Source organism: Cucumis sativus, chromosome 6 (genome assembly GCF_000004075.3).
Source record: "Cucumis sativus cultivar 9930 chromosome 6, Cucumber_9930_V3, whole genome shotgun sequence".
Classification (NCBI taxonomy): Eukaryota; Viridiplantae; Streptophyta; class Magnoliopsida; order Cucurbitales; family Cucurbitaceae; genus Cucumis; species Cucumis sativus.
This window is the reverse complement of record NC_026660.2, coordinates 12,837,640-12,851,010: the sequence shown is the minus strand read 5'-3', so window position 1 is coordinate 12,851,010 and position 13,371 is coordinate 12,837,640. Positions and strand designations below refer to the sequence as shown.

The following is a 13,371-nucleotide window of genomic DNA, read 5'->3' as shown; positions in this document are numbered from 1 at the left end:
AACATAATAATCGACAAACTATTTACGGCCAATAGCAAAATTTTAATCCAAGTCCAAAATAGATAACCAAAATTTTAATCTAAGTCTAAAGTATCCAACTTTTACTTTTTGTTATAGGATATAAATACTTTCAATTTTATTCTATTTATGTAGATTCTCCTTAAAATAACGGTTGCTATAGTGAAACATATAGGATGGTTGATGTTAGAGTTGGTGGTGCTTTAGAGTGGTCACTCGTGGAGTTGACCAACAACGATAGTGAAGGAAGGTGGTGGCCATAATTGGTATGGGGAGAGTGTCACTAGACGAAAAATAGTATAAATAAGGTAATGACGTTTGAGAGAGTTTTATTGATTTTAATAATTATACAGTTATAGAGATTGTTAACCACTAAAATCTATAAATCACTTTTTATAATAATTGATTTGAATTGTTTATCCTAGAAAGCACAAACATGAATACGTATACGATAAAATATGGTGACATGTGTCAATTTCTAAAAAACTAGAATCTCGATACGTTTTTTCTTTAAAAAAAAAGTCTAAGGTATATAAGTAAGTTGAACACAAATATATTAAATGTAACGTACTAAATTCACAAAAAAAAAATCCTAAAATGTTAAACTAATAAAATTGAACGAAGTAAATGCAATCCAAACAACTCAAGCGTTGTATCAAAGTATAGTAGAGGGATTTTTTTCAAAAATATAAAAAATTGACGTCATAAAACAAAAATACAAAATTTATATTATATTAAATTTACGTAATTAAAGTGTAAATATTTTGTGAAATATTATTATTTTTTTAAAACAAGTTTACTCTTTATAAGCTATCTAAATAATTTAATAATTAAAGTACTAATTTTTAAAAGTTAAAACACTAGATTTGAGATTTAGTCGATGAGATAATGTAACCTCCCTTAAAGCATGCATATATGTATATATTTAATTTACGAGATAAGAAAAAACAAAATCCTTTTAACATTGGAATTTTAATTTGATTATGATTGAAATTAGGTCTTCTAAGTTCTTATAAATAGGACCTCTGCCTTGCCCGAATTCATTATATCATTTGGCGAGAATTACTAATTTGTTATTAATAATTAACATCCTTTTTATTTTAATGTTTTTTTAAAAAAGTTGCATTGTGTCTTGTTATTATATCTATTTTATTCACGTGTTTTTAAATAAAATTTTTACAAGCTAAACAAATTTTTTAACTATTTTTAGCATGTGTTATGGTTGTTTTTAAACTATTGAAATTGGTAGCAATTTGGCTATTTTCTATAACTTTTTCGAACATTAATAACTACTTTCGTTTTATTTTTAAGTAATTTATGTATTTTGATGACAATTTTTTTTAATGTATATGGTGGGGTGCGTTTACTTATTACACCCACAATTAGTGATATTGATATTATGTTATATTATATAATATACGAAGTTCAGGTCCGTTGAGGGTTCCTCTAAAAGTTCAAACAATACACATGTTCAACGTAAGTTCCTATGATAGCTTATTTCCTTGGTTCGTCGATACTTTTGTTTTCTATGAATCGAGTTCTCATGTGATAGAGCCCAATGTCTTGTTAGGTCATTCATCTCTAGAAATACTTTTTATTTTATGATTCAGTATGTATGTACTTTTTGGTTACAAAAAAAATGTTGTAGGACCTTCATACCTAAAATTTAAGAATGGTTGGTACTTGTGTGTTCACGTTGATATAAAATTTGGTTTTGCTTTTTTTCTCATTTGGTTAGCTTTGTTCATAACTTCAAATTTTGATGCATTTACTTCTAATTTATCATGCCACACATACATAGATTCTAAAGGCATTACGGTTATAATAATATTTGCTTCCAAAATATAATCAAAGGATAAAATTTATTTTTTTTTTTATAAAAAATAGCTTAAAAATTTTGTCTTTGCCAAAATTATAGCCTAAATATACAAACTTTTGTGTTCACACTAAAATTTATTTGTATACAAAATTAAGTCTAGTACTTTTTTCCCAATGTTTCATTGAATAAAGTAATCCTTTCAGATTTTAATTTAAAATTAGAACTTTATAGTAAAACTTAATAAACTATATATATCTTAAAAGTGGAAATCTTCAACCAAAGTCAACAAAATCCAAATCAAAACTAAGATAAAATTCACGCAAAAATCTATTGGCATAAAAGGTTTCAATCTAATGATTTTTTCCCCAAACTTCCCTGGAGGAAGGTAGATTAAGATAAAAGATTTATCTTTCTTTAAAAAAAGATTTGAAAATTAATTTGAATAATTATAAAATACAATAAAACTCAATAAACTAATTATTTTTAAAATAGAAAAAATGGATAAACTATTTAAACAAAATCACGACAAAATTCATTATACTAATTTTTTAGAAGCAAAATTCAATTTCAAATAAAAATGAAAACGAAAAGTTAGGGATAAAAGAGTAAATTTGTCAAAAAGAGAAAAAATGCCACGTGTTAATAGGGTACTCGTGGGAGTAGAATTAAGCCCACACTGAGAAGAGGAGAAAAGTGAGAGAAACTTTTGGAGGAAATAATATATTTTCATCAGACGGCGGGCGGAGAATTTTTTCTCTCTTTTCTTTAGGCGGAAATCGGAATAATATAAGAACTTGAAAATCTAGTAAAAAAAAAAAAAAGAAAAAAAATCCCGGAAAATCCAAACCCCAGTTCGCTTTCTTTCTACGATCATCAACTTTTCCTTGTCAAAACTCCGAAATTTTGGAACTACGAGCTCCTTCGAACCCCAATCGAATCATTATTTCTTCTTTTTTCGGCTTCAATCTCTTCTGGGGTTTTGTTAGATTACTCCAATAACCATCAACAGTACGATCGTCTTCGCTGATCGTTCTGTTCAAGAGGAGCCGGTATCGATTCTTCTTCCTCTGAATAAGGGTTTCGATTTCATTTTTGGTAGCGAGAGAGAAGTGCTTCGATTAAATCTAGTTTCTGGGTGTTTTTTTTTGTTTTGATTGTCGTTCTTTTCTTATTAGAATGATACTGGATTTTAGGGAAGATGATTATTGGAACTAGGGTTTTGGGTTCACATTTAATGGTGAGCTCTGTTGAGCCGATGATGATGGGGGATTGCATTGAGATGGAAGAAGGCGAAGCTTCTTGCTATCACAAGGATAATGGCGGTGATATTGACCCTGACATTAATCTCTCTTACATCGTAAGAATTTTTTCTTAAGTGTTAGAATTTATTGCCGGATTGTGACTTGTTTCTTGAATGACCCAGTGAACAAAAATCATTCTAAACTAGATTACTTGGAAGGTTTATGTAGTCTGTTTCATCATATCAATGAATGGGGTTTCTCCAAAATGCTCAATCTCTTTTGCTTCTTGGTTGAGGTATATAACCAAAAACACTGCACAATGTTGGCCTTGAAGAGGCAAGGCATAAGCCTTGAGGCAGTATGAATTGTAAATCATAACTAAAATCATCTAACAAATCCTAAATGAGTGAAACCAATTATTGTTAAACATGACAGTCATAAAGAGAACATAAATATTAACCCTCTCAATTGTCACTTGAACAATAATTCTAAAAGGATTTATTTAGCCTCACTACTATTATCATTTATAATCCTTTTAGAATGAGGCAAATTAATATTATTTTTTCTAGTCGTTAGTACATGAAGCACAGTATGTTTCCACAAGGGTATAAGTCTCTTTTATGGGAAGTGTAAGCTTCTTGTGGTTCAAAGGTGCAGTCTCGAGGGTAACTGTTAGAACGTTGCCTCACAATGAGCCTCTGAATGTAAGTCTTGATAATTGTTTAAAACATTGTTGCTACATTGCCTCTTCTATGAGAGGCATAAGCTTCTTGTGGTTCAAAGGAGACACGGGTTTCAACGCTAAAAGTTAAAACGTTGGCTTAAGATGAGCCTTAGGGAATAAGCCTCAGTTTAAAAATGTAATGGAAAAAAACAGAACAGGTGAAGGCTCGGTAGAATTATTTGGTTTGATGAAGTTGAATTATTAGTTTTGTATGTTTGAATAGACTTCACTTGCTAAATAAATTTCCTAGTTGATCAGTTGAAATGAAATGAGATCGTACTCAAAATTGTATAACATCACGGGTTTTGTTTGCTTGAAAAGAATCCCTAAATAATAACTTTGGCACTTTTCTTTCTTTGATCAGCTGGGACGCCATGGTTACCCTGAAAAAGAAGTTAATTTGTTTTTGTTTATTTACCACTTGTACATATTCATAATTTTTTGCTTATTTGATTAACCAGACTGCCTATTATTATCATGTTTAGGATGAGAAGATCGAGCGTTTTCTTGGTCACTTCCAAAAAGACTTTGAAGGTGGAGTTTCAGCTGAAAAGTTAGGTGGGTTGCCTAGTTTTCAGATCTATAGACCACAAACTGCTGTTAGGTTGACGAACCTTATGTTTTTGAAATAATCATATATGGGTTTCTAATTGTTATTAGGGGCGAAGTATGGTGGTTATGGCTCATTTTTGCCTACATATGAACGTGCTTCTTCAATTTTGCCACACAATGTAAATCAACAGAGAGACTGCAATGCAGCACCAAATCCTGTTAATTTGCCCTTGGAGGTAATGAAAACTTTTCCAATTATTATAACTTTCTTGGCCTTTTGGCTAAGATCAAGTGTAGTATCTGTTCTTATCAGTTTAATATCTGGGCGATCGGCTCACATGATATTAAATTAAAACTTTTCCATTTATTTTAGCTATGGTGTGAAAAAATATTATGGAGTAACACCTCCTTATATATGAATGATATTAACTTATTGCCATATGACCATGTACATGCAGGGTTCTTCTCAGAATCCAAAAGCTCCACCAACAAAGAGACCAGAAGCTTTTGTATGCAATACTATTTCCTCTCGTAATACAAAGGAAATGACTGGCAGTATCTCTGGGAGAATAGATTCGTGCTTGGCAGCTACTAAAGTTACTAATAGTTTCTCTTCAAAAGGTGAAGCTTCAGGCAGGTTAGGCAGCCCGATGAACAGCGGATCACTTAAATTTCGAATCAAAGTTGGTTCTGACTGTGTTGGATTGAAAAATGCTGCAATATACAGTGGCCTTGGACTTGATGACTCTCCACAGTCATCCTCACTAAACAGCTCGGACTTAAGTGAAGGAATGCTTCCCTTATCTCAAGGTCCACCTGATGAGTCTCCTTCCAAGATAATTCAGGTAACAGTTCTTCTGTTTTTTTATTCTTTCTTTTCATATTGTATTTATATGCTTATCCCGCTCTCTTTCTCCTTTGAACAGGCAATGACTTCTTTCCCAGTGCCCCATGGATTACTGATATCACCTCTTCATGACAGCCTACTTGGGTTGTCAAGGAAGGAAAAGCCGTTACCATTACTCAAACCTGTGCCTTCTCTTGAGAATAAAAAAGATGGTTTGGCCAAGCTAGCCAATGAGACAACCTTGAAGCTAAATGACAAGACATTGGTTAAGAAGAAGAAAAAGGAGGCGGTGCATAGAGAAAGGCAAGTCAATCTTAAGAATGAAGTTAATGCTTCTAGCAGGGAGGAGAAAACTACTCTAACACTTGTAAAACGAAAATTAGACAATGAGGCTTTTGAAAGCAAGGAATTCTTGTCTAATGAGTTGCAATGCAAACCTGGTTCAGAGGGTACAAAGTCCAGTGCTTACTTAGACTCACAAAAGAAGCTTTCTCATAAAGCTACACCACATGAAGCAGTTAAACACAAGGCATCAATCAAGAAAGAAAAGCCTGAAATTGTGGGCGAGAAAAAATTTAAAGTGGTACAGACTGCTGGTGGGAAAATAGCTGGTTCAAGTGAGGGAGGCTTCAAGATTAGAAGTGAAGCATCAAGATGTAGAAAGAACACTGATTCTGACACTCCTGAATCCGAAAATAGAAGGCACAGGTTAAAACTTCACAGCAAAGAAAAAGTAGGAGCAAACAATGTGGGTTCTTTTAACAGCTCTGGGTTAGATGTGAACCGTATAAGCAAGGATGCAACTGAGAGGGCCTCTGTTGACTTTCAGAAGGTTAAAGGCCTAGATGACAGTGGAATCAAAATGTCCAAATGCTCGAAGGTGGTTGAACCAGCAGGGGTGGCTCCTATGGATGAATGGGTATGCTGTGACATTTGCCAGAAGTGGCGCCTTCTGCCCTTTGGAACAAAACCAGAACAACTTCCTGATAAATGGTTGTGTAGCATGCTATATTGGCTGTAAGTTTGCTGCTTCTTTTCTGAAAAGAAAGAATAACTTAAGTTGATCGTGATTCTGGGTTTAAACATTTAATTTGATTTTGGTTATTTTTTATTGATGTCTTATTCCGTGGTTTCATGTCAAGAGTTTTGCACATGTTATCCTGCCAGTTAATTTACTGTTGCAATTGTGTAGGCCTGGGATGAACCGTTGTGACATTAGTGAGGAGGAGACAACAGAAAAGCTTTATGCTTTGTACCATTTACCATTGCCTCAGAGTGTAAATGCTTTTCAGAATCATGCCAATGGACTGATATCAGCTGACACTTCAAATCAAGGAAAAAAGAAAGAAGCTTTGAAAGAAATACAAAATCCAGTTAGCAGAAATGACCAGACTCATGGCAAAAGCTCTCTGAAAGACCAGCAGCTGGAGTCGAGGAAAAATAAGAGTCTTAATGGCTTGAGTAATCCTCCAAATAAATTGAGAAATTCAATGGATCAATCTTCCAGTGACCTGTACAACTTGGCAGAGGGGAAGAACAGAGGTAAACTGAAAGAAAAGTCCACTGATAGAGGTGAGTTGTCCATGGTATATAATATCTTCAATTTTGTATGGTTAGTTGACTTTTTTTAAAAAAGAAGTAAATTAATTGGATCTTTTGATCCTTATGCAGTTAACTGCGACCAATTAAAAAGGAAGAATAGGAGACCTGAAGAAATGCGCCCTGTCGATAATCATCAAAACTTCAATATGGATGTTGGAAAGTTGGGTTACAGTTCAAATTCTGGTTTGACAAATATGGAAGGTGGGGAAGGATTGCTGAAGCAGGGTGATATTGGCTCGAAGAAGCACTGTAAATTGAACACGGAAAATAAAATGCAAATCTCATTAAAGAAACGGGGAGGAACAGCCGAGATCTCCTCTGTTGTTAGGTCCTCTGTTAATCAACCAAGTGGTAAAAGTGCCTGCACAAAGAAAAGGAAACTGAATGATTGGCAAGATGATCAAAATTCTCCTAATAGTGGAGTCCATGAATCCGTGCTTTTGAAGGAAGAAAACTGTGAAAAGTTGAAGAAGAGAAAGAAGCTTGATGTATGTAATAATTTCACTGATGGAATGGAAGAAATCAGCAAGGATAAGGAGGCAAAAATGCAAATCAAGAAGATAGTTGCTAAACAAATTTCAGTTCGTAAGGAGTTACCAAAAAGAAATTTAGTTGTTCGACAAGTTTCAGCGGCAGCTAATTCTAGCTCTTCAAATGTTTCGCAATCTCATTTAATGAAAGCCGTAGTGAAAGTATCTCCTGCTGAATCAGTTTCATCATCCCCCATGAGGTCATCCGGACTCGATCAATTGGGAGGAGAAAAAGAGGAGATTACCTCTAATATTCATCCCAATTCTCATGCTCTCAACATGAACAGCAAGAAAATCAAAGCTTCACCTGTAGTTCAACACCATTTTGTTACTGCCGGTGCAAATGCTGTTAAGCAGCCTAGATTGTGCAATAATCGTATAGACGACGGTATAGAGCCCAGCCACAAGAAGCATAAGAAAGAGAAGATTAATGTTGGTGCTGAAGGATTGGGAACCCCTCAAAATCTCAAGGGCAATGATGCTGAAAACCAGAGATCCAATGCTTTATTGCAATCAAATAAAGCAGCCAGACTTACGTCAAAGCAAAATAAGGACTTTGAAGCAGGAAATAAAGGTGATCCGAGAACACTAGAAAAGAAGGATGGGAAAGTAGAACCATCCCGTTCTGCTGCTGATCCTTTACGAGTTTCTATTAGGGTGGGAGATTCTCATCAGCTTAATGCTGATGCCCCCAGTGATGATGTGGTGGTGTCCAAAAAAACACCTGACCGATCTAGAGATGTTAATGCTTCAAATATCAACAGAACGAAATCCTCTAATCAAACTGCTAGTGATACATTGAAAGATGCCAAGAAACTCAGAGACGAAGCAGATCACTTGAAGGTTCCCTCATTGCTGCAACTCTCTTGCAACATTGTTGCTAGGATGGGATCTGTTTCCAATTCTTACGTTGTTTTCTTATGTATTCTGTAGAATTCTGGATTCACTTTCGAAAGTAACGAACTTTACTTCCAATCTGCTCTGAAGTATCTACATGGAGCATTCCTTCTAGAGACTCTTGATAATACAAGTGGCAAGCCTGGTGATATTTCTCCCATACGATTGTATAGCACTACAGCCGAATTGTGCGGGTAAGTAAGAATGATCATTTTGTCCCCTCTTTTTCATTTTTTGGGTCTATTTTATAGCCTTTAAATGCAAGTAATTGATAGCTCTCGGTTCTTCTATGTTTGAAACTTTACTTTTCCAATGGTTGGTCTTTAATCATGAGGCTTTTCATTTTTAACTTTACCCTTTCCAATTAGCTCATGTTTGCTTTCTGGTGTCTTTGTTCTTACAACCATTTTAAATGGTGCTAACTGATAAGCCAATCTGACATATGCCGACTTTTGAGGCTGGAGATAAGTTTGTAAATGAAACAAGAGACATTGTTTTGTACCTGAAACAAAGTCCTGCTGCCACTAACTTACTTCAGCTTGACCTTTGACTGTGGCAGCTTAAAATAAACCATGTCAATACTACAAACCTTTGGACTCCCTCTTATGAGAGTTCTCTACCCATTGATTTAAACATATATTCAAAATGTCTTGGATAGTGTTTGCCAGTCCTGAGTTCGACATTGAAATCTTTGCAATGAGTTTCATTTTTATCTTTTGTTTTATTTTATGGATATAGATGTATTTGAATTTTTATTTAACGAAAATGTTGAAGAGTGTTTCATGTTGATGACTCAAACCTTATTTCAACCTGTGAACTCCCAATCATTTCGCAGGTCCTGCGCTCTTGAATATGAACGTCGGCAAGAAATGGCTGCAGCATCTTTAGCTTTTAAATGTATTGAAGTAGCTTACTTGAGGATAGTTTACCATAAACATTCAAGCATCAATGGAGACCGACTAGAGATGAACTCGTTTCGTTCAATTGTGCAAGGTAATAGGAAAAAGATAATGATATTTAAAGGAGACAAAACTGGATTCGTTGGTTTTTTTGCAACTTTTTTCTCATCAATTAGTTAACATTGTGATGGTCTTCAATGTATCCTTTCTTCAGGCGAATCTCCATCTTCTTCTGCATCAGATGTCGATAACTTAAGCAACCATGGAGCTATGGATAGGTTTACTTTTGACAGAGGTAGTTCCCACGGTGCTCGAAGCCAGATCTGGAATGCTGGAACCTGCACAAGTTTTGCTCGGATCCTCAATTTTGTAAGTTCCAATTTCTACTAGAATCCAAATAACTTTCAGTTATCAGATTCACCAGAAATTTTGTACTGCTATTGTCAATTCCTATTTCCTTTTATAAATATAAATCTTGAATGTGAACATCTGGGGAATGTTTCAATGTTGCAGGCTCGTGATATGAATTCAGCCATGGAGGCCTCGAAAAATTCTCGAAATGCATTTTTGGCAGTCAGTTCATGTGCTAGTGAAGGAAAGCATGTGGACTACGTTGCATCAGTTAAAAAAGTGATTGATTTCAACTTCCAAGATGTTGGGGAACTCGTACAGTTGGTTCGGGTTGCTACACAGACGATAACTCACTCGGGATTTTGCAGTGGTAGAGATTAGGTCAAAGATGTAAATAGTTATTTTTCTTTGGATTATTCTTCCTTGAGGTGATCAGTTGAGAAAGCTAAGGCAATGAAACTGACTTCAACCTGATGATATTGGCTAGGAACATTTAGGATGTTACACAGTTCGTTACTTACCAATACTTTTGTACAAAGCGAGATCAATTAGGAAATTCAAAATGTAATTTTTAATTATTCTTGATCTGAGGAAATTTTTTTCCTTCTTTCTTCCCACCCTCCTGAGGGTCTTGTAAAGGCTTTTGATATCTTAGCTCCTAAAAGTGGAGCTCTAGTGAAGAAAAAAAAGGTTGCAGCCTTTTAGTTTTAGGCCAACCACATATTCAAGTGTTCAAATAATATCTATTCATTTGGCAACCATAGTGAAGTATTTATCCAGTCATTAACAGCTATACAAGTTATTTTGAAGCACCTTGTTCCCCTCCTTTTTTTTTTGTCTTCTCATTTTTCAAAGGTTTAAATTTGGGTTGGAATTTGTTTGGGAGATTGTTTCTAGACCAATTAACTTTATGTTGTGAGTACAAGTTGAATCCATTGTTTTCTTTCTTTTTCTTTTCTTCTTTTGATTCAACGATTTGGGTTCATTGTTGATAAAGTTGCAGTAACTTTATGTTGTGAGTACAAGTTGAATCCATTGTTTTTTTTTTTTTTTTTTTTTGAGTCAACTATTTGGGTTCATTGTTGATAAAGTTGTAGTAAAAGTCAGTTTAATGTATGTAGTAGTTAGCTTTTGTAATTTCAAAATTATTTAAATATAGACTTTTAAAATATAAATGATTGAATTTTCGATCGTGTCTAATAAATTTTTATTATATTTAAAAATTTTAAACAAACCAATGTCATTAAATATTAATTAGGATTTTATTTCTAATCGAACTCAGAGCTTATAACGCTGTTCTGGTAGCCTACTAGGTTTAAATCTATAAAAGCTAGTTGGAAGACTAACATTATAATGTAACCAATCCTCCAGCAAGTATTTACAGTGATTTACAAGTTTTTCTTGTTAAAAAACAAAACAAAATTGGGTTTGGGATTCAATAATTCACTGTGTTCTTAACAAATTACCAGAAACCATTGCAAGTGCAACAACCATTTTTGAAATGATGAAATCTATTAATGTCTCTAACCACAAATTCTCTCTCCATAATCTCACTTATAAGCTTGAAAGCCTCATGACAATCACTGCACATTCTCAAGTTCTTCATTATTCTTATAGTAAGTCCTTTTGGAATGCTAATCAAACCAAATCCCAATGCCAATCTCTCACTGTGCAACCAAACTTTTTCCTCCTCTGCCTCTTCTTCTATATCAACAAACACCAACCCTTTCCTTCCTCTTACATAACCTCTATCCTTCATTTTCTGGTCCAACTCTCTCAGCAAACACAACACTTCATCGCCTCTTGGGCACGAAGTTATTTCCCCGGCGTAGAATATATAACTTGAATCTTTTATCTCGATCCAACTGCATCCTGGTTCTTTGTGAACCCCAGTACGTTTCATCTCAACTCGGAGTTTGTGAGCCTTCTCCATATCTCCAGCCGAAGCGTAAACATTTGACAACGTAACATATGCACCAGCAACTTGTCTATTGGAATTCACAAGTTGCTGACAAGCTTCAGCTGCAATGTCTACCCTGCCATGACACCTACTAGCTGAAAGCAATGCTCCCCACAACAATGCCTTGTCATCAGGTGCTACATCCATCGATTTCGCTAGGTCAAAGGCTTTATCTAGCTCTCCAACTCGAGCTAGCATATCGACAACACATGTATAGTGCTTAGTCTCAGGCATTATCCCATATTTCTCATACATGGATGTCAAATAATAAAGGCCCTCATTAGGGAGCCCTGAATGGCTACAAGCATGCAAGACTCCAACAAGAGTGATATGGTTAGGTTTCAGTCCTTTTCTAACCATTTCTTCAAAGAGTTGAAGAGACTTTCTCCCAAATCCATACTTTGCTGTGCTAACAATCATTGAAGTATAAGGAATAACAGAAGGGTTTGAGATTCTGTTAAAAACCTTATCAGAATAATCAAGACTCCCACATTTAGCATACATATCAACCAACACACTCGCAACTACCTCGCTTGAATCACAGCCAAGAGAAATAGCTGCACCATGCATGACTTTTCCCGAAACCAGCCTACCCAAGCTTGCACAAGCACTAATCACACTAGCTAACATGTAAGGATTTGGATGTTCAGAACTTAAACTAGTGAATTCCCTAAATACTTTTAATGCTTCATCGCCATGAGCATTCTGAGCATAAGCAGCAATCATTGAAGTCCAAGAAACTATATTCTTACAAGACATGGAATTAAAGACGCCCCTAGCTTTAACAACATCATTACACTTCCCATACATATCAATAAGAGAAGAACAAACCACAATATTACCTCCATAACCAAAAATCTCAACATGGGCATGAAACATTTCACCATGTCTTAAATTCGAAAGTATCGAACAGGCCTTAATGGCAGTAGCAAAAGTGAAGTCATTGGGAACAACCGGACTTCTCAACATTTCCCCAAAAAGAAAAAGAGCGGTACTCGGTTGGCCGTTGTCGACGTAACCAGCCATGAGTGAGGTCCACGACACAACATTTGGGTTGGGCATTTCATCGAACAGTTGGTGTGCGGTTGCAATGCTGCGGAATCGGACATAGCAATTGATGAGATGGTTGACATTGACAGTGTTGTTTAAGAATCCAAGCTTTAAGGCTATGGAGTGAGTCGAGATTGAAGAAATCAAATCGTTGCAATTTCGAAGATGGCGACTGAGGTTTTCAATGGTTTGAAGAAATGGCCGTTCGTTTTCGCGGGAAAGATAAGGCCTGGTGAGGGCAAAATAGAGATTTCGTTTCAACATTAGTCAATAAAAATCCTTTTTGTATTTCTTTTTCCTTTTGTATCGTTTTCTTTTTAACTCCGCCATCAGGCGAAGAGGGTTTGTAGGTTACATCCATTAACCGCTGTCGTTTTAACCCTTAACTAAAATTTAAAAAGAATGTTCGATTTACCATAGAAAATATTTACCTTTTATTCAAATATTTGAAAAGCTATTTTCGAATGATTGTTTTAAAATCTATTGTTATTTAATTTGGAGTTAGTATCGTTGTATTTATATGTAACAAATTTTGAGTATAAAGATTCAACCTCTTCAAGTGAAAAGGTTGTACCTAAATTAGCATTCAAATCTATAATATATGACTCAATAGATAAAAATAACAAACTTCAAAGTTTTTTTATTACCACCTACAAAATTGTCTAACTTAAATTTCATTTTATTCCTAAACTTTTGAATTTTGTTATTTTCCAATCTATGAATATTGAATTACATAATATTAAATTCGGTCACTTTTAACTTAACCCCTTAATTCCTGCCCATTAACTTCAATGTATTTATTTATTTTAATTTCTATGTGGTGAGTAACCATGATATATTGCTAAATGAGGAGTTGCATATTAGAATAAATAAGAATAAGA

At 34.8% G+C, this 13,371-nt stretch overlaps 2 protein-coding genes and 1 pseudogene across 2 annotated transcripts; 2 read left to right on the top strand and 1 right to left on the bottom strand.

Annotated features, from left to right (window-relative positions):
• The first annotated feature begins 2,553 nt into the window (after nt 1-2,553).
• Nucleotides 2,554-10,289, top strand: LOC101222407 (hypothetical protein). Its single transcript, XM_004143150.3, has 12 exons — nt 2,554-2,886; nt 3,031-3,194; nt 4,288-4,360; nt 4,463-4,590; nt 4,813-5,199; nt 5,281-6,218; nt 6,394-6,773; nt 6,873-8,176; nt 8,267-8,424; nt 9,066-9,223; nt 9,344-9,498; nt 9,643-10,289. Exons 2-12 carry the CDS (start codon nt 3,036-3,038, stop codon nt 9,859-9,861), a joined length of 4,059 nt encoding a protein of 1,352 aa, XP_004143198.1. The 5' UTR covers nt 2,554-2,886; nt 3,031-3,035; the 3' UTR covers nt 9,862-10,289.
• On the top strand, nt 4,615-4,714 carry LOC116404857 (annotated as a pseudogene).
• Nucleotides 10,290-10,794: 505 nt separating the features above from the next.
• Nucleotides 10,795-12,831, bottom strand: LOC101222645 (pentatricopeptide repeat-containing protein At4g15720). The gene has a single exon (XM_004143151.3). The coding sequence runs from the start codon at nt 12,752-12,754 to the stop codon at nt 10,943-10,945; it is 1,812 nt and encodes a 603-aa protein (XP_004143199.1). The 5' UTR covers nt 12,755-12,831; the 3' UTR covers nt 10,795-10,942.
• Between the last annotated feature and the right edge of the window lie 540 nt (nt 12,832-13,371).

Bases quoted from the DNA above. Each gene is read 5' to 3' on its own strand.
- LOC101222407 (XM_004143150.3), top strand. From the start codon at position 3,036: ATGATTATTGGAACTAGGGTTTTGGGTTCACATTTAATGGTGAGCTCT. The intron at 4,361-4,462 runs GTGGGTTGCCTA...AATTGTTATTAG, and splicing joins AGTTTCAGCTGAAAAGTTAG to GGGCGAAGTATGGTGGTTAT. The intron at 6,219-6,393 runs GTAAGTTTGCTG...GCAATTGTGTAG, and splicing joins TGTAGCATGCTATATTGGCT to GCCTGGGATGAACCGTTGTG.
- LOC101222645 (XM_004143151.3), bottom strand. From the start codon at position 12,754: ATGTTGAAACGAAATCTCTATTTTGCCCTCACCAGGCCTTATCTTTCC.